Below are 20,682 nucleotides of genomic sequence, written 5' to 3' on the forward strand. Positions count from 1 at the left end.
TTCCCGGTTGTTCCAGCACACTCATATAGAGAGGGCAACAGACTTCGTCAACGTAGGTTTCCTCCGGGGTCTCCTGTTTCCTCCTACTTACATAACAATTGCCCAATATTGTTAACCGAGCTAATAATGTCCTTGTTGACGCTCAGCTCTCAAATCAATATCTTATTTCTCTCCTAGGTTGACATTGAGGTGAATGGCCAGGGCGTGGGTCTACACATGAAACTTGGTGAGGCAGGGGAAGCATTCTTTGTCGAGGAAGCAGAAGACACGTGCGAGGTGAGTGGTGTAGACAAGCAATTTTAATTGCAGCACTCTGCAATATTTATTGCGTGTGACAAAAATTAAAGATGCTTGTGAGAAGAATTCGTCCTCAGTGACACTTTGATGTGCAATGAATATCATTTATCGTAGAATGCTGTGTCAAGTTTGCCTGCGATAATCATTGCTGGAATGAAAGTTGTCTGCAGAGCACTGTAGGTTACAAACTTAGACATTTTTTATGAGATTTTTGCAAGTATGTCTTGAAAATAAAGCCTGTGGGCAAAAAGTGGTTATCAAGTAAGTGCAGATGACATTCTTAAGCTTCTTCTAGGAGCATTGCTTTGAAGTGGTCAGTGAAAATTCTTTGATGTGAGGCCAAATTACTGTGGAACCTCCCTTTGCGGAAACCTCTCTATGACAGACAACCTCTCTATAAAGGACAATAAATTTGACCTCTCTAATCAGGAAATATCTCTGTTTAGAGCAGCACTTGTCATTCCCGTGGGTGTCCTTAATAACGAGGTTCTACTGTATACCGGCGGTATACAGCATCTGATGTTGATGAAAAAAATAGGAACGAATTAGAAATACAATGTATAGCCCGTCATACTCACTGTTGAGCCATCCATCAATGTCCTTTCGATTTCTTTCAGGTACCATCTCACCTGGCCACCTCACCCCTGCCGCCAACCGCCGAACTCATGCGCGAGGGCGTCGAAAAGTTACACAGAGAGGTCAAAGGGGAACAGGAACGAAAATACAGCGTGGCGGAGTCAGAAATCAGCACAACGTCTAGTCAGCATTCTCAAAAAGAATCCGAATCGAGTTTAGATTCGAAACAGGACTCGGGGCAGTATTCAGAGTTTAGGCCGATTTTTCATGACGGTGCAAATGCAATCAATCAAGGCATCGCACGACCTAGAGTCGTGAACTCGAAGTCGATGACGCTGGACATTTTGAAAGCGACGTCTTCGCAACATGTCGGAGGCGACTCTGACGACGAGACGGAAAATTCTGGAAATAAAAAACCTCGTCGGACGAAAAAACGGGTCGGGAGTAAAAAGCGTAAAAATCGCATGAACCATCAGGAGAAGGTGACGGGGGATTTGTCATCCGCTGTGGAGAGTTCGTCGTCGGATGTGCGAGTACCCTGTGATAATCACGAGGAGGGCGTATTTGAGATGGACAACGAAGATGATATCGCAACGCCCGTCGTGAACTTGCCACGCACCATCAGTCTTCCGATCATCGAGGAGAATAAGATGGAAATGACGGAGGGCTGGGCCTCTAGTCAGTACGTGTCGGCGTTTCATCCATTCAGCGATGGCGATCTGACTCCTATTGTGAGGTGAGTAACAAAGGTCAAGGTCAAAGCGCGCTTGACTCACTTTAAAGGGGGACTATAGGCAGGTGCAGATAGGCTAATTTGGCTATCTTCAAGTGACTAGTGTACATATTAAGGGTCCTTGGCCATGTCAGACTCGGCACTAAATATATTCCTCGTACAAGCGTAAATCATTTCAACGTACTGTGAGATGTGAGAGACCCCTATTGGCGACTTTGTGTAACGTTAACTTGCCTGCCTAGCTGCTGCCTATATTGTTCCTTTAAGAGAGATTTGATGAAAAATTATATATTCCCTATGAAAAGAAATATTGTCTGAAGGGCCATTCAAATAAATGATTTTGTCGCCACTGCCTGCAATTATAATCGGTGCTATCTGCAACAAAAATATCTCTCTTCTGCGGATAAAACTGGTAATCGATGTGTTTGTTATTGATTGCGGGTCGGTGCGATCATGGATTCTCTTTTGCAGGCCCCTGCAATGACAACGTCTACTTTCTAAAAGGGCGGGGTGCATGATGTCACTTCTAGCATCGTGTCATGTTTTGAAGTTGAAATCAGTTTACAAATATGCTTGTGGCATGTGACACATGAACTAGACAGCGTGAATCCTGTATAAAACCAACCTTAGACCCAATCTTAAATCCCGCTTGAAGCTATGAATGCAAGCCTATTCTTGCGCGTTTTATAAGAGCCCACAAAGCCAAAGGTTATAAAAATGTAATATCGTGACTTTGAATTCTTCTTCAGTCCTGCTGGTTCAAGACCTTCCTCGCCGAAGAGCGACACTGAGTTTGAGAAGCAGAAGTGCGTCAACGCCAAGGTCGATGATTCACTGGGCGGTAGCGACGTCAAGTGGCAGTGGGGGGAACTACCAGAGCTAGAGAAACCCCTGGTGAAGAAAGATACAGTTATTGAGGTGCAGACGGAGGAGGAAAAGAAAGGTGGGTTTGTGTTAAGTCGTGGCCGACTTTTCTCTGTTACAAGCGGTCATCCTAAACAGCGTCCACCAGCGCCCACCAGTGTCCACCAGGTTTAAAGTCGGGTTTAAAGTCATCAAAATAAAATTTAGTAGCAGTGAATGAAATAAGTACACTATAAAACACATTTCCTGAAAATGTCATGATATTTGAGTGTAAGATAAGGGAGTTGTTGTCTAAAATCACAAGGCTCCTGTAGCATTGGGAAGCCCTATCATTTCCTCCAAGTCAAATTCAACATTTTTGGCTAAAGCAACAGCTTTAATGACTGACTATTCTTCATTTCCAGTGCAGACTTCTTTTGCAAATTCATTAATTCATGAAGAAATTATTAACTACAGTTACGAATTATTTATACGCCTAAACTGACCTTAGTTTTCACCATTGTTTACAGCCCAGCAAGAACGGGAATCGACCGGCGGGTTGTTCCAGTTCATGAGGAAGACGAAGAAAATACGTCACAATCCCGAACACGAGGGGATCTACTTGGACGACTTGAACCTCGAGGAGATGGACCCTGAGGTGGCCGCCCTCTATCTTTATCATCCGAAAGGGTACGCCTTCTTTAAAGTTCTGCGGTCGTCGGTCTCCTCCTACATATCGTTAGCCTCATCATAGCATAATTGCCTAAGTTGTATTTTGGCCAAAATGTGAAAATTCATTGCCTATATCACTTTTCTGTGTTATTCAAGCATTGTTTACTTATTTTCATGGTTTTAAAAATGTTGAGACGTCTGTTATAAGTTATTGATAAAGTTTAAATAAAAATTTCTTAAGCGTTTTCTAAAAAAAAGTTTTCTTTAATTTTTCGCAAAACCTTCAAATATGAGTTAGGCAATTATGCTATGAGGCTAACGATATATTGTAATTGCCCAAGATTGTTTATAGATGTAATAATGTCCAAAAAAGCAAAAGTTTTGTGGGTGCATGTTATTTTTTCAGATTTCTTGAATATCATTTTTTGCCATGTCATTGAAATTTTTCCCGGTTCAGGAAAAACTGAACAAGTGGGATCTTCTAGTTTGCACCTCTGATAGATAATAGCGTTATCCAGATGCATACAGACTTACAATTCCATTGCTCCAGCCCTTCATGATTCTTTAGACCTTAAAGGGTAACTCGTGTCAAATTTCACCATATAATGTTTTAACTGTTTTTGACAAATAACTACGTCACTTTCTCATAAATCGGTAAGGTTTTCGAATCGAAATGCACATTTTCTAGAAATTGATGGTTTAATCCCGCCCAGACGGCTCGCTTCGATGCTGTTTTTCGTTGATGATGTCACAACATGAACATTTTCGCGGTCGCGATGGTTTACATTCAGCGATTTTATAAATCTAATCAGAAATGGAAAATTTGAGCTTTACATTTGTGATCAACAATTAAAAACGGACGTATTTCCGCAAAGTTGTAAATCACATCATAGTATCACTTTAACGTTCGATACATTTTGGTCCCCCCTTATATGGTATGATATAAAATTATATCATTTCAATATTCGTAGTCTTCCCATCCTACCTCTGACCTTGACCTCCACCTCTCTTTTTCAGTGCCGCTTACCAACCTCACCCGCCCAAAGATGAGGATAGTGAGTCTGGGCGTGGTGCATCGCTGCCACAATCTCCCGTCTCTATAGAGGGCGCTAAATCTAGTTACGAATACGATTCAGTAGAAAACAAACAATCCGCACTGGACGACAGTGGGTAAGATACTGTTTCCGTGACGTTGTTTTAATTGTGATTTTAGTTCATATTTAACTTACACCTGCCATATAGGTAATTTGCGGGCTATTTATCTAATGTCCCATATTGTCATAATAAGGATGTTTTATTTTGACTTGAAAACTCTAGATGTAAGGAATTGAATCCTCAATGTCTAGTCTATGTTAAGATAACCAAACCCTCAAGGGTCTTTAGTCCAAATCCCGAGCTGCAGGTGAGAGTTTTGACGATATTTTAACCACACTAGCAATGAAATATATTCATCATCATCTAAGAGGGTCTTGGTTGAGATACCACAAATCAAGGGACTTTTCCAACAAGAATGTCCGATCCGGTAGACAGCGTTGCTAAAAGCTGATGTGCAGGTATATGCCAGATGAATACTGCCTTTAACTGCTGGTCGCAACTGACTGGAGAAATAATAACCTCTGAACAGTTGGAGAAAAAGTGTTGGTTTGTCATTTGGAGTTCAGCTCCAGCTTACTCCAGCCTGACAGTTGGGACTTATTCTGTCAGGAGTAACCAGCAGCCTTATCATACACAAACCCTCCCTTCCATGTCCATCCCATCCTGCTTATTACTCAGAAAGCATAACTTCCTCAAATAACCTTTTCTGACTTCATGTTTCCAATTTCTCAACTTGTTGAAAATGATACAAGGGTATACTGGCTCTGCTCTCAATTGCAGTTGCACCCAGACAGTAGAACCTCTATTTAAGGACGCCCTTAGGGCTGACAAATACTGTCTTTTATCAAGAGGTGTCCTTATTACAGAGGTCAATTTCAATGGCAGTGACCAATTTGGGGTAAAATGTAGTGTCCTTAGATGTGATTGAACGCCCTGACTTTGCTTATGGCCTCTATGAAAATTGAAAGATAGAAGCTGTATTTTCTCTGAGCCAAAATATAATTGAGTTTGGAACTTGTGAACCCCTTTCGTCCGTCAAACTAACATTTTAACGTCTCATATTTCTTATTTCAGCGAACATCTTGCAAACTTGGCCATGTCACTGTGCGGTGGTCTGAAAGAGTTCGATGGCGAGATGCCTCTGGAGAGGTTCATGCAGGGCCTTGTCACGTACGATGATTTCTGCGAAAACCCCAATCTTATCAGCAATCCTGATTTGGTGCTTAGAATTGGTGAAAAGTAAGTGTATTTCTCGCAAACATCTTCTTCTTTAATACCAGGCCTGCCTATGGAACATGCATGGTCTAACGTACCTTGTTCGTACTTATATATTCTGTCATCTTGTTGAGAATGGAGTTTGAATCATTTGACAATTGCCTTAATAATAATAGGATCTCCCCATTTGGTTTAGAGCGTGTTGTAGATACATCTTCTTGCCTGCAGACAGGCATTCATTTCAACAATACTGGCTGGCGTTCCCCAAGTATAATTTGATTTGTAGACTTGCTTTCTCAATTACTGTAAGTGGATTCTTAGAGCAATTTGGTGGCTTTCTTCAGAATCCATCTCCTTTAATTTCCATCGTAACACTAAATTCTGGTAATTTTTATATTTTTCCAGATATTACAACTGGCCAGTAGCAGGGCCTATGATAATGTCCTTGGTCATGTACCAGAGACCACTGCCCGAGGTAAGTAGGCCAAGGCTATAAAATATTGAGCTGTTAGTGACACACTGCTTTTGGTCCCAAAGTTGTCGTTTCAACTCAATTTAACCTCTCTAGTCAAGACATATCTCTACTACTGTACTACAGACATAATTTGTCAGTTCCAAGGATGTCCTTAATAGAGAGGTCCTCCTTTACATGTGTGTGTTACTTGTTATTTCAGGGATCGATTGAGACTCTGGTCAAAGCTCACTTCCCGAAGAAGGAGCGTCAGAAGCGCGGTATGTCGTCATGGTTCTCGTGGCGGTCCCGCACTGATCAGGACGCCATCGCCACAGGAGAAGGAGCATCTAAAAAGGTGAGATCCCAAATTATCATTAGCTCAGTTCTGTATACCTTAGGGATTGATGGCATCCCTGCTGAACTCATATCATATACTTCATGTATATAGCACGGAAATGACCTTAACCTATAAGGTAATGTGGTACAATTATCACCTCGGTACAATTATAGCCTGTGTGTGCATTAATGTGTACTGCCAGCAATGTTGAACAGTGCATGGGCAATAATTGTAGGACTTTACCTATACTCATCAAATTTGAGTAAAATTAATCGAACCCCCCTTGCATATTGGAACGCAGTTGGTAAATAGAACATATTGGACACCTGTCAGTTGGTGCTACGTCAGATAATCAGGTAATAAGCATGGTAATGGGTTAATTTCAGGAAGCTGAAATGATTTACCATAGTCTCATGCATTTGTTTTGATGGAGTGGGCTACGATTGTGGCTTTGAAAAAATTTAACAGCGTTCATCCCAATTTGGCTGGCTTCAAACAGTTTGTTTAAGTTTTTCAAAAAGTGCTATTTTAGCTGAAAATCCAATGTTCAGAACGCTTTCACTGAAGATGCACGCAGATCTGTTACCTGAATAAAAACGTCCTTCTGCGGCTGTCTGCTCATTGACGACTTGGACCTAAAAATTTTCCAATCGGTACTTTATGTGCAGAGTTAAGTCCATCAACGACCTAGTTAAAGTGTCCCATCATGCAGCAGTAAGCCAATCAACGACTTGGTCCTCGATTATTGTACGTGTTTTAGACCAACAAGCATGAATTGCTAATTTTGACTTTAGCACCAAAAGGAAAAAAATAGTTTGGGGTTCTTCCAAAAAAAGTTTGGGGTTCCGCAGCAAAAGGGGTTAATACAGTTGTGCAAGACTTGTTGTGTGTGTGTGTCTGTGTGCTAAAGTAGCAGAGCAATCGGGCGTTTCATTTCCACAAGACAAGAAGAACGTCTGCCAGTGGTGGCTTGTAGTAAAATCACTGAAGGAAAAAACATTTTAGAATAAAAAGGAAAAAAGTCTGTCAAGCGATCCGTAGTTTTTTTGGGAGGGAATGTTTTGTACAATGCATATATTATTGCTTGCAGGAGAGAGAGACCGGCGATATCAGTCAGAGCCCCTCATCCAGTATAATGTCATCACCTCCCGATAGTCCACAGAAAACTAAACTCGAGGAGAAGAGGTAATTGATAATTTATATTTTCTCTTTGGCACTTTTGCATTGTGGTCCGAGTGAAATGTGTTTTGATAACTGACAGTGGGCTTGTGGCCTTTGACAAGTGACTTTGACTTTCACAACAAAATACAGTAGTACCTCTCTATTAAGGACACCCTCCGGACTGACAAGTGCTCTCCTGATTAGAGAGGTCAAATTGAATAGAAACAACCAATTTGGGACCAAACCTAGTGTCCTTAATAGAGAGGTGTCCGCTAAGGGAGGTTCCACTGTAGTTGATTTTCCAGAAATTGATTTTCTGAAATTTGATATTTTGCAGGGCCGGACCAGAAGATGACGGCACATCGAGTGAGACAGACTCATCAGAGAAAGATCTCGTCCTCCAGGTTGGCCAGGTTGCTCAGCATCACCTGAGAGAGAAGTACAGGAAGGCCGTTAGACTGTCGTCAGAACAGTTGGTGAGTAAATTTGACTGTGATTGCGCTCGGTTTCTATTTTGGTCCAGTAAGTCGGACCTACAGGCTTCTTAATCAATATTTTGATGTCAGTGTCCTTTTGGGGAGCTGTGCAAAAACCACTAGGCCGATTTCTTAGAAAAAAAATCAAAATTCAGTGCACTATGTCAATGTACACAAATACACAAAAAAATTTCTTTCATAAATATGGTTACCGGTACTAAAATGTGAAAAAAGCTGCTCTCCAAAGTCACAGGGTGAACACCACACCCTAGTAAAATTGCCTATTTTAGTTGGGTAGCCTACAGGGTGGCTCAGAATTGTTTTCCCTCTCACAATGGATACACAATAGAATTCTATTGTGCAAGGGAAAATAATTCTGGGCCACCCTGTATACCCGGTACTTCCCCTACTGACTTCCTGATTCTGTTTTAATTCCATTCCAGCGTGCGCTGAACCTCCAAGAAGGTCGTAACGAGGTCACATACTCTGTGACGACGGCGTATCAGGGAACGACCAAGTGTACCTCGTATATTTACAAATGGCGCTACGACGACAGGATCATCATCTCGGACATCGACGGCACCATCACAAAGTAAGTTGCGTCTGATCAGTCAACTGTGAAAGCGTAGATCGTAGAATTTACGCTGCCATTGGGATTATCCGATTATGTGTCGTTGAAATGGTTTTGAGGAAGAAAAAACCCTGGGTCCGGTTGTTAGAATGCTTGTTAGCTCATAACATCACGCTGACATGTTGTTACATGTGCATTGATGTACATGTTATTTCATGTGCATTGATGTACATGTTGTTACATGTGCATTGATGTACATGTTATTTCATGTGCATTGATGTACATGTTGTTACATGTGCATTAATGTACATGTTGTTATGTGTGCATTGATGTACATGTAACAACATGTCAACATGATGTTATACATGCATCAAATGATCCACAAAATATCACTTTTTTGACAGCATTTATACATTCTATGTGGTTAAAAGTCCTCTTGATAAGCAAAGTGTTTTCCTCCTTCTGTTTTAATTCTTTTTTTCAAATGGTTGATTTGAACTGCAACTGATTAAAAAAGTGAGGCCTTACAAAAAATTTGTTTGCTTCTATTTTCAGGTCTGATGTTCTTGGGCAACTCTTGCCAATGGTCGGAAAAGACTGGTCACAGACTGGTGTCGCACAACTCTTCACCAACATCGCCAACAACGGCTACAAGTTCCTCTACCTCTCTGCGCGTGCCATCGGTCAGTCGACCGCAACCAGATATTACCTCAATAGCATCAAGCAGGGCGAGGTGCAGCTTCCCGACGGCCCGCTGCTACTATCGCCGAGCTCTCTCATTAGCGCTTTCCATCGGTAAGATATTCAAAAAAATTAAGTGCTATGCACGTCATCCGCTCCTGAAAGGGTTAAAATTAAACAATGGATACACAATAGAATTCTGTTGTGCGAGGGAAAATAATTCTGGGCCACCCTGTATACCGGGTACCTGCCTTACTGACTTCCTATATTCTGTTTTGATTCCATTCACATGAGATCTTTCCAGATTTTACAGTCCAAATTGGCTTCAAAAAACTTGAATTTTACCATTATCAAGAAGATTCATTCTCCAGAAGAGTTCAATATGGGCCTTAAACTAAAAGGCAAACCTTATCCTGTAATGTAAATCAAAGTTTTTTTTCAAGGAATGCCAAAAACCAGGTTGCCTGGTGAACACAAAATATCCATCTCCTGTAAGTTTCACTTCGAACGAATTCTTTTTCCAGGGAAGTTATTGAGAGAAAACCAGAAGAATTCAAGATCGGCTGCCTGCGAGATGTGGCTGCCCTCTTCCCCAGTAGCCGCAATCCATTCTATGCCGGCTACGGAAACAAAATAAACGTAAGTGATTCGAAAAAAGATCGATGTATGATATAAACAATGGTAAAAGTTATCATCTGACTTCACACTATCCTGCCTTCCTGGAACCTTTCAGTAGACTTTGGAAGGTCTGCTCAGTCAGCACTGCAACCTGGCATTTCTGGGTGGAGTTGGCAAGTTAGACAAAGAGATCTCATGCCGACTCAAGTGCTAGCGGTTTCCATATGACATGATATTCATAGTATTCGTATATCTGTCTACAAAACAGCATTGATGCAATTTATATTCAGTGAATACAAAATTTCAAATTGAAAAAAAAAATTTTGACATCTTCAACATGAAAAAAACAATTAATAACAGGGTCACTTTCATCCATATGACATCATCACTTGGAACATTTTCACAATCAAAACTCGATCTGTATTTTCAGGACGTGTGGGCATACCGGGCAGTCGGCATCCCAATCTCGCGCATCTTTACGATCAACCATCGCGGAGAGCTGCGTCACGAGCTCACCCATACATTCCAGTCCTCGTAAGTATCAAATAAAAATATGCATGCCTTCATCACAGTCTACAATCGGACTCAAAATTATTTTGACTATACACGAAATTATGCTTCACTAAATGCGCTTGTGGCATTTGCGGTTAAAATTGTACTGTGGAACCTCCCTTTACAGACACCTCTGTGAACGGGACACCCTGTCTATCAAGGACACTCATTTTGGTCCCAAATGGGTCATTTCTATTTAATTTAACGTCTGCAAGCAGGACACTTTAATAGGGACAGCATTTTAAGTCCCAAGGGTGTCCCTGATTGGGAAGTTCTGCTATGGATGGAGTGACCAGTGATAACTGTCATCCCGTCTGTTGGCCAGAACAACTGCAAAAGAACTCAACGCAAATATTCAGTCATGGGCGTAATCGTGTACGAATGAAATAATTCTGCATCTGATTGGAGACTGTGTTTGTTTTATCAGAAATCAGAATGTGTGTAGTTTTGAGTTATTAGAGTCAATAGTCTGACCAGATTTAACATGCTTTATTCCGCTTTTCTTGTTTGTGCACGGTTTAAATATTTTCAAAATGTTGTCGTTGTTTTATTTCTTCACGTTTAATTGTAAAAGTTCATTTGTAAATGTTTTGTCTGCATTTTTTGGGCTCTGGGGCGCAATCCACTTGTCAGATTTCGTTGAACTTTGGTCTTGATTGATTTGAGGATATTCTTAAGTATCCATGGCAAAGAAATAAAAAACTTCTGTATTTGTTGTGTACATTGACGTACATGTATGCCATTGAATTTGGAGACTTTCTGCTCCGTATGATTGATTTTGTGACCAACCTGGATGAAATTTTGTGTCCATTTACCCGTGTGCAAAGTTTGAATGAGAAATAAAACAAAATATGACCAGATGTCAGGGCCCAGTTGTTTATAGAAAGCATGTTAGCTCATAACATCATGCTGACATGTTGTTACATGTGCATTGATGTGCATATTATTTCATGTGCATTGATGTACATGTTATTTCATGTGCATTGATGTACATGTTATTTCATGTGCATTGATGTACATGTTATTTCATGTGCATTGATGTACATGTTATTTCATGTGCATTGATGTACATGTTATTTCATGTGCATTGATGTACATGTTATTTCATGTGCATTGATGTACATGTTATTTCATGTGCATTGATGTACATGTTATTTCATGTGCATTGATGTACATGTTATTTCATGTGCATTGATGTACATGTTATTTCATGTGCATTGATGTACATGTTATTTCATGTGCATTGATGTACATGTTATTTCATGTGCATTGATGTACATGAAATAACATGTCAACATGATGTTATAAGCTAACATGCTTTCTAACAACCGGGCCCTGCAGCTTCAGGTGGCACTCAAATTACCCAAGGCTTCACTGAAGAAATGTATTTACTTCATCTCTGACAATGCCGAACTCTAAAAATCCTGTTTAGTTTCGAAGCTAAATCAATAAAAATCGAAATTGAAAGCAATCAGACCAGTAGTTGGCGCTTTAGTGTCAAAAACCGTGAGGACAAAACATTTACAAATGGGCTATGGTTCTTGGAAATTTATGTGATGGGGTGGTTGGAATTTTGGTACTGGGACCACATCAGGTTTTGGAACGGTTATCTGGTTAACTGGTTATCTGGTTAACTGGTTATCTGGTTAACTGGTTATCTGGTTAACTGGTTATCTGGTTAACTGGTTATCCGGCACGAACACACTGTATATCTGTTATCACACCCTGTGCCACCAATCGAAGCGCTAACACCTAACCTTGCTTGGCTTCTGCTGTTCGATGTTGTCTTCTCTGAATGCAGTAGTAGCATGCCTTCTCACTTATTGCAGATACACAGACTTGTGTGCATCCGTCGGCAATTTATTCCCCGACCAACGTGATCGCAAAAACTCGGACGAGTTCAGCTTTGGCGGTCGTGTGAAAAACAGCGTCGATCGTGACTCTGCATTTGACGAACAAGACGATTGTTTTTGGGCGTATTAGACTGTGGCTTTTCAGTAATTGGACAAATGTTCTTTGGAATAAAACAGCTAAAACTCACGGACTAAATTCCTTGGATGTCAAAAGTTCTATGGGGGATTCAAGGCTGAAAAATCATGGATAAAACAGTCTCTGGATATATTTTTCGTCCCAGTTCTGTCGATTATTTTGGACTTAAAGTTCTTTGGATTATGTTTTGAGGATAACATGTTGTTAATCGGACGTTTCTTTCATGGACTTGCGAGATTGTGACTTTGAATTTCCACTTGTTTTGTTGACTAAGTTTCTGCGACACAGCTTGGCGTTTTCACATTTTAAACTCAGGTTATATTTTTTTGGGCATTCTTAGGATTTAACCTCAGGATGTGTTTTGATTACCTCAAGTTCATTTTATGTTTGTTGTGGGATTCTGCTTCCTCTGGTTTGGATTTGGGCACAGATTCTGTGGATTAAGTTCTTGATTTCTAAACCTTAGGACTATTCCTAGTCAGATTGTGTTCTAGTGAGATGCTGCCCTGGATATTGCTAATTCAAGATCCAAAACTCTCGCGGAGTTTGAACTTTGACATGACATTATATGACAAGTCATAGTGTTCTCAGTTAGCTGGACTCTTTTGGAGTTGTGTTTCTAGTAGGAAGGACAGATTCCACATTGTGTGGTCATCGGTAAAGTGTACTGCTGCATTTTGAAAGCAATAATAGCACACCTTACACCTTGTCCTGTAGGTTGACACCAGTGGCCTGGTTTCTTGCCTGAGGGTTTCGTCCAGGGAGTCTGGCTATGGGTCGTTACACTTGATTGGGGATAACGTTTACGAAGACGTCGCGTGACGTCACGTTACAGTAATGTGAAGCAGTCAGAGCTGAAATGCATCATGATGTGACGACGGCCAACACTATGTAACGTTGTTCCCAATCAAGTGCATGAATCTATCGTGACAATTTTGAAATCCTTCTCGTCCATTTATGATTTTAATTCCTATGGAATTATGGCAGCTTTAAATTTGTTATGTTTGGCATTCTAGTCTTATATATAGGATTTTATCGTCTATACAGTCCAAATCACAATAATTTTTATCTCTAAATTTGCGTTATTGGTGCATCATTGATGCTCTACTCAGCGCATAGGTCGTGCGTAAGTCAAGTGTAGGTCGTGTGTTAGTCAAGCGTAGGTCGTGTGTAGGTGATGCGTAATTTACGTGAAACAGAGAGATAAGCATGTCACTGGTGCATCATTGGCACGTAACTTGCGCGTCTCTGACGCGAACCTGGAAGGATGTCAGTTGTGATTTGGACTGTACATATTTGAATGATTAGTGATGTTCTTTCAAAGTGCTTTCAGTTCCTGTGGAATTACTTATATTTTAATGATAAATCTGTCTTAGATTTTAATAACTGAGGATGATGTTTAGACTCTAGAGTAGATTCTCTAATTCGTACTTGCTTTATGAACAATAATAAGGTGATCGGAAGACCAGGTTGCATTCAGGTTGAAATAAATGCTCAGGATACAATATTTTGAATATGGCCACAGGCCCTTGTGAAGAAGGACTCTATGATTCGAGGGACTATCTTTCCATTTACATCACCACCCATGCACTCGATGTACACGATGTACAGCTAATGTACACTGTTGTCATACACAGTAGAGAAAGGCTCTCGTTCCATTCAACACTTTCATCTCATTAATAGCCCGTTGTACCTCTCCACCTAGCAGAGGGACGAGGTGATGGTGGTGTAAACAGAGAGATAGTCCCTCAAAGCATAGTGTCCTTTCTCACAAATGCCCGTGAATATGGCAGCTATGTATAGCTCTTTAAGGTAGAATAATGGATAATTTAGGCGGCTAGTCTTTTAAGTGAAAATAGTGTGTACACGTTGTGTTGTTTATATGTTAATTGTAGTATTGGCAGGTGTGAGTGGGGCAGGGGGTATGGGGTGAAAAGGGCGGTTTGTAAATGATCGCCTGTAGATTTTGGGTTGTTGCGATCAGCCACACATCTTGAGGTGACCGCTGTGATAGAATTGAATGGCCATCAATCCTGTGCAGGCAAGTGATATCTTTAGGTGCTTTCATACTAATTCTACATTATACATCTACATGTGCTTTAATCTATGAAAGAAATTAGAAATGGTTGCAAATTTTTGCACTCATTGTTATACAAGTTGACTTATGTGATGTAGTATTTTTACATCAAAGATACCTTGGCAGATTACAGTGAAACTGCTTGTTGTATACCGGTTTTAGAGTTCAGATTTTTGTAAATAGAGTGTTTCTGTTTTGGTGTAAAGGAATAAAATCATGACTGTATGTGTAAATTTAGAATAGTTTCAACCTTTAGTTGAACTCTTCCTGGCATGGCCGTCCTTGGCAGTGACAGTCCACCCTCTCTGTCGATCTGATCTCAGTCGATTTGAAGAGGACACCCCGAGTTGACATGGGCATTGAAGACCCTAATTCTAATATGACATGGCCATTGAAGACCCTAATTCCAATATGACATGGCCATTGAAGACCCTAATTCCAATATGACATGACCATTGAAGACCCTAATTCCAATGTGACTAGACCATTGAAGACCCTAATTCTAATATGACATGGCCATTGAAGACCCTAATTCCAATATGACATGACCATTGAAGACCCTAATTCCAACAGTTGTGCTGACACTGGTCTGGAAAATGTTAGGATGTCTGGTATGATTAGTTCTCAATGATCTCTCTGTCGCAGTCTGTTTCGGTCCCGAAGGGCTTGAGCGTGGGGTTTTGGAATGTACCTCAGTCCTTCGTGGGAGTAACTTAGTACGGAAGGGGATTTCATTTTCTGTGTCAAATATGTGACCCGCCATGGCGAAACAGGTAACAGGAAACCAGCACTAGCTAGCGTATCTACTACGCCATGGCGAAACAAGTCGCATATTGCTCCGAGGTTGACTGGTTGAGACGGACTGGTTGTTCATTTCACTGTTGTCTGCCTTTTGTGACATCAATTTCTTGTATTATGTCCTGGTGTCATTTTAGGTTCATCTTCTGTGCGACATGCGACTCATTTTGTCGTGGTGGGTCACATATAAGCACTATTAGATGCTATTAGATGCACTTTTCAACAGAAAAAGCATTAGGTGTTCTGAAATAATGCTGGCAGTGCTTTCACAGGACCGTTTCATTTTCATCCTGACGAAACACTAATGTCTAACTTTTCATTTCAGTTACACCAGTTTGAGTGATATCGTCGACCACCTCTTCCCAAACTTACATGTCTCATCAGCCGGCAAAGCGACAAAGTTCTTCGCCCCTGATCAGTTTAGTACATTCACATATTGGCGTGACCCTATTCCTGAAATTGACATCATTGCCGAACTAGCAGTGACGTCTGCGCCGAAAAGGAAACAATCGACAGAGACCAAGGTGGAGAAGAAATGAACAGTTCCGATGAAAATTGTGGTGAAAGTGTTATAACTATATGAGTGGAAAGACTAGTGTGACTGCTCCTAGGAAGGTATGACTGTGAACTGGTGCTCACGTCAGAGCAGATTCATTTCACTTTGTTGCTGTAGTGTTGACATCAGTCTATTGCAGACGTATCATCTGGACTGGATGTGGCGAGGTGAAGTCACATCCTCATCTTGTCATATCATGTCGTGATGAGGATGTGACTTCATAATCTTTTTGCAACCCATCAAAGTTGGGTTGAGGTACATGTATGTAGAGAGTGAAAATCAGGGTACCTGATTGTCATTTCTTGTGGAATGGCTCTAAAACTTTGGAGAATAAGAGTGAGTTTTGGCTTTTCAGAAAATCACAAATAAAAAAATTGCTCCTGTAGACAGAGGTGTCAATTTTATGTATCATAGACCATAATTTCTGATGCGGTTGTATGTACAATGGATAAAGATGCTTTAAACAGGCATGAAGTTTGCACATGCCAAGGCTGCCTATTAAGATGTACCTGCTGTCATAAAATTAATTGGCATGAGGTCTTTTGAGTAGTACGCTTGGTGATAATCTAGTACTGTGATTTATTCTGCTTTGGTATGGGGGTGGGGGGAGGGGGGCAGTGGCTGCAGAATTTCTGGCTTTCATGTCAGATGTGATCAGAGTTTTATGCCTTAAGCTCGTTTTGCAGACAAGCAATATTTGACGCTGTGATGTGCAATTATGATCGCATGATCTCGTCTGCAGTCGTCGCAAGTGCCGGCAACAAGACTTGGGGATCACTCCAACCTGGGATCAGTATCACACCCGGCGATTACCAGTTTTACTCGCAGACAAGTGAGCTTTGATTGTCGCATGTCACAGTGATAAAAATTGCACGTTTGCGAGACACTTCAAAGGTGGTTAAATGGTTATGGCAGGGGTGGCTTGCTTCAGAAGAAAGTGTGAGAATAAGGGCATTCTTTGGTTTCAAATACCACTCACAAAGTGCTTACATTTGTTCACTAAATCTAGAAAAAGGTTTGTTAATGAAATTGTGTATTTTGTGTACCCTGTATGAAAATATTTTTCAGATTTTCTGCGAAATTGTTGTGCGGTAAACAAATTGTTGTCGAATTGAGACTGATTGTGCTCAGTCGCCGGTGAATCTATTCCAGTTTGAACCAGAAGAGTGGTTTTGGATAAATCTGTTAGAAAAAAAGTGGAAATTTATTTTTTGATTTGAAACCCCCCTTAAAATTGTGAGCTGCAATAATCAAAATTTGCTAAAATGTATAGCACTTAGAAATTCGGTTGTCTACAGTATGTGAAAAGGAAAATATCATTGTGTGGAGATTTTTCACTGAGTTTTTGCAAAAAAATGTGTTCATGTGTATAAATCATTGTAAAAAAGTAATTTTCTAGTGTCGTGGACAACATACTCAAAAAGTATTAAAAGAACTAAACAGTAGAATAAGAAGGTACCATTAAAGTATAGCTTTAAACAGTAGAAAAATAAGGTACCATCAAAGGTGTTACTCTAAACAGTAGAATGATAAGATACCACAAAAGTGTAAACTTTAAACTGTAAAAATTGATAAGGTACCATAAAGGTGTAACCTTCAACATTAGAAAAATAAGGTACCATATTAAAAGGTATAAGTTCAAACAGTAGAATAATAAGGTACCAAAGAATAACTTTAATCATGAATCGGCAGAATGATAAGGTACCATGAAAACAAAACTAAAAAAAGTATTTTACGACGCGGCTGATTGTGGACAGCTGATGGCACTCTTGGTGAAGAGGTAGAATTCAATGGAAATAACTGGTTTGGGACCAGCTGCAGTGTCTTTAATAGAGAGGGTGTACTTAATAGAGAGGTGTCCGCTAAGGGAGGTTCCACTGTACTTGTGGTGATATATTGCAGAATATAAGATGCTATTATCGGCATTCTTTCCCATTTGATGTTATGCGTGTGATGTAATATTGACGTTTAATGTAGTGACGTTGTCTGCTACTTTCTTTGACTATGTGATGGTTGCGACTACCATATTGACATGATTGTGCCTTGTTATAGTTATGTTCAGGTTCTTGAGTTGTGGTCTAGTGGCTCAGACACCCGACTAGTACTCAAGAGGTCCCTGGTTCAATCCAATCTCCACAGTCTTAGTGTGACTGTAGGCAGGTTTCTCTTTTCTGACTTGCCTTATCCCATTCTGTAGATACAGTAGAACCCCTCTATTATGGACACCCTCGGGACTGACAAGTGCTGTCCTTATTAGAGAGGTGTCCTGATTAGGGAGGTTAAATTGAATGGAAAGAACCAATTTGTGACCAAAACCAGTGTCCTTCATAGAGAGGTTGTCCTTAATAGAGGAGGTTCCATTGTGTATGAAAATCACCAAAACTAGTGTCCTTAATAGAGAGGTGTCTGCTAAGGGAGATTCCACTGTACTAGTGGGGGGTTCAGAAGAAAAGATTGGATCATTAGAGGTCGAGGCTGCCAGGAGGTAGTTATAAAATGAATGGTTTGGAAAATTTGCATCTTAGGATTTTCATCCATCATCATGTCATATTGGTATTTAGCTGATAGATATTAAGCTTAACGTCCTTGCATACTGTAATTCTTTCAGTGGTGGATTTAGGGGTGGATCATAAGGTTATATTATGGTTAAGCAACCATCACCGCTTGGATTGGTGAAAATGTGGAAGCTGTCAAAAAGCATTTAAAACCATGTTTTTCGTTGTTTAATTTGAGATATTTTAGAATAGAAATTGATACCTCACTATTGTTATTGATTGTCTCACCAAAACCACGAGGTTGGAGCTAAAATGTAGACCAAATCGAGGTAGACCCGAGGTGGCCAACATTTTAGCTCCACCCGAGCGGTTTTGGTGAGACAAGCAATAATACCTCCAGTTCGATGTCAATTCCATAATTTGAAACTTGTTCTAATGAATCAATGTCCATATCATGTTTTGAACACAGCAATTTTGGTACTTGTATTAGAAACATTTTGGTATTTCAACTTAGCTCTCTTTTATTGTCAGTGTATTCTTTCTCTTTATCTTCTGCTTGGTAAATTAATAACGTTGTGAGGTTTACATTGCATTGGAATATAGTTATGGATATGTGAGCTGTAATTTATCAGGCCCAAAAAATGTTTGCGTACTTTTGAGTTTGCTCTCGTTGAGTGCTTCTATAGTTGGGCACCGATTGGTGTTATGTACCCTGTGATGCAATCTTCCAGGGTGGAGTCCATGACAAGGTTCGGCCTCAAAACCATGGCCACCACCTTTTGGATAAATATATCCATAACCATACCTGTGCCATGAAAATCTCACCGACTGGTGCTTCTTGTGAAATCAAGTGATTCTAATTTCATTCTGTTGTTTATTTTGTCATACGGCTGTTGATTGCTGACCTTCGATGCCTTTGAACAGAGGCGTGTTCATGTGGGTGTATTGGGTTTTCAGAAAGACACTACAGGGTGGCCCAGAATTGTTTTCCCTCGCGCAATGGTTGCACAATAGAATTCTATTGTGCAAGGGAAAATAATTCTGGGCCACCCTGTAGTTTGAGTTACTGTAACCGGCATATTTTCACAAACCCAATGCACATGTTTGTCAAGTGTTTTTCAGAGCTGCCTACAAGGTTGACCATGTAAATGGGTCCAATGTGAAATTTGCGGTTAAAGATTTTTGCCTTCTTCCCTTGAGTTGAAGTGTAAAAGAGGCCTGACAAAGTGTGATAAATAGGTCCAAAGAGGCAAGGCAATGTATCAAATATCTCTCCAATGTGTGTGGGGTAGGCAGCTTTGGTCCTTGTAAATCCCAACAAACCTTGAAAGTGGACACGTTTATCAATCTGGGACACCCTGTATGCCCTGGACACTGGAGGTCAGTTATCCAATGGTCAGTCTGTGTTGAGGTATTCCATTCTATTGAAAGTAATAAAACATTCATCTTCAAATCATTGTGTTCATGATTTGTTCGTCAACTTGCCACAGCTTTCTGATTTGCTACAAAAAACCTCAAATGTCTTGAAACAAAGATGGTCAGTGTCTGCTCCTGTCCTACGTATGGGCGCGTACTTTGCAATTACGGGCTCGGAAGAATACCAGTCATGACGTGGACCACGAAGGATACTAGAAGTAAATGTATGTGTTCTGTCTTCTTCAGTGTAACATCACCTCTTGCTTCAGTGTAACATCACCTCTGGCTCCAGTAGGCAGGTTGTGACCCCAGGACAGCTCCTTGTCTCCATTTTCTTTAGTGTAACATCACCTCTGGCACCAGTAGGCAGGTTGTGACCCCAGGACAGCTCCTTGTCTCCATTTTCTTTAGTGGAACATCACCTCTGGTTCCAGTAGGCAGGTTGTGACCTGAGGACAGCTCCTTGTCTCCATTTTCTTCAGCAGAACATCACCTCTGGTTCCAGTAGGCAGGTTGTGACCTGAGGACAGCTCCTTGTCTCCATTTTCTTCAGCAGAACATCACCTCTGGTTCCAGTGAGCAGGTTGTGACCCGAGGACAACTCCTTATCTCCATTTTCTTTAGCGGAACATCATCTCTGGCTTAAGTAGGCAGGTTGTGAACCGAGGACAGGTTCTTGTCTCCATTTTCTTCAGCAGAACATCACCTCTGGCTCCAGTAGGCAGGTTGTGACCCGAGGTCAGCCCCTTGTCTCAATTTTCTTCAGGGGAACATTATCTCAGGTTCCAGTGAGCAGGTTGTGACCCGAGGACAGCTCCTTGTCTCCATTTTCTTTAGTTGAACATCACCTCTGGCTCCAGTAGGCAGGTTGTGACCCAAGGGCAGCTCCTTGTCTCCATTTTCTGTAGTTAAACATCATCTCTTGCTCCAGTAGGCAGTTTGTGACCCGAGGACAGCTACTTGCCCCCATTTTTTGTAGTTGAACATCACCTCTTTCTCCAGTAGGCAGTTTGTGACCCAGGAGCAGCTCCTTGCCCCCATTTTCTGTAGTTTAACATCATCTCTGGCTA

The 20,682-nt window shown here is 40.8% G+C and overlaps 1 protein-coding gene across 3 annotated transcripts in view; it reads left to right on the top strand.

Moving 5' to 3' along the window:
• The window catches only part of LOC135502712 (phosphatidate phosphatase LPIN2-like), a 29,243-nt gene extending 9,594 nt beyond the window's left edge, over nucleotides 1-19,649 (top strand). For 2 of the 3 annotated variants that reach the window (XM_064795677.1, XM_064795676.1), the window contains exons 3-17: nucleotides 178-276; nucleotides 915-1,609; nucleotides 2,356-2,549; nucleotides 2,980-3,139; nucleotides 4,139-4,291; nucleotides 5,291-5,455; nucleotides 5,837-5,906; nucleotides 6,106-6,240; nucleotides 7,313-7,407; nucleotides 7,721-7,859; nucleotides 8,303-8,451; nucleotides 8,986-9,225; nucleotides 9,636-9,750; nucleotides 10,160-10,263; nucleotides 15,471-19,649. In XM_064795677.1, the coding sequence (XP_064651747.1) occupies nucleotides 178-276; nucleotides 915-1,609; nucleotides 2,356-2,549; nucleotides 2,980-3,139; nucleotides 4,139-4,291; nucleotides 5,291-5,455; nucleotides 5,837-5,906; nucleotides 6,106-6,240; nucleotides 7,313-7,407; nucleotides 7,721-7,859; nucleotides 8,303-8,451; nucleotides 8,986-9,225; nucleotides 9,636-9,750; nucleotides 10,160-10,263; nucleotides 15,471-15,684 (2,727 nt within the window). In that variant the 3' untranslated portion in view covers nucleotides 15,685-19,649. Of the gene's footprint in view, nucleotides 1-177; nucleotides 277-914; nucleotides 1,610-2,355; nucleotides 2,550-2,979; nucleotides 3,140-4,138; nucleotides 4,292-5,290; nucleotides 5,456-5,836; nucleotides 5,907-6,105; nucleotides 6,241-7,312; nucleotides 7,408-7,720; nucleotides 7,860-8,302; nucleotides 8,452-8,985; nucleotides 9,226-9,635; nucleotides 9,751-10,159; nucleotides 10,264-12,110; nucleotides 14,581-15,470 lie in introns of those variants that run through there. The other variant, XM_064795679.1, reaches the window with a different exon arrangement.
• Nucleotides 19,650-20,682: the final 1,033 nt, after the last annotated feature.

Source organism: Lineus longissimus, chromosome 19, assembly GCF_910592395.1.
Source record: "Lineus longissimus chromosome 19, tnLinLong1.2, whole genome shotgun sequence".
NCBI lineage: Eukaryota > Metazoa > Nemertea > Pilidiophora > Heteronemertea > Lineidae > Lineus > Lineus longissimus.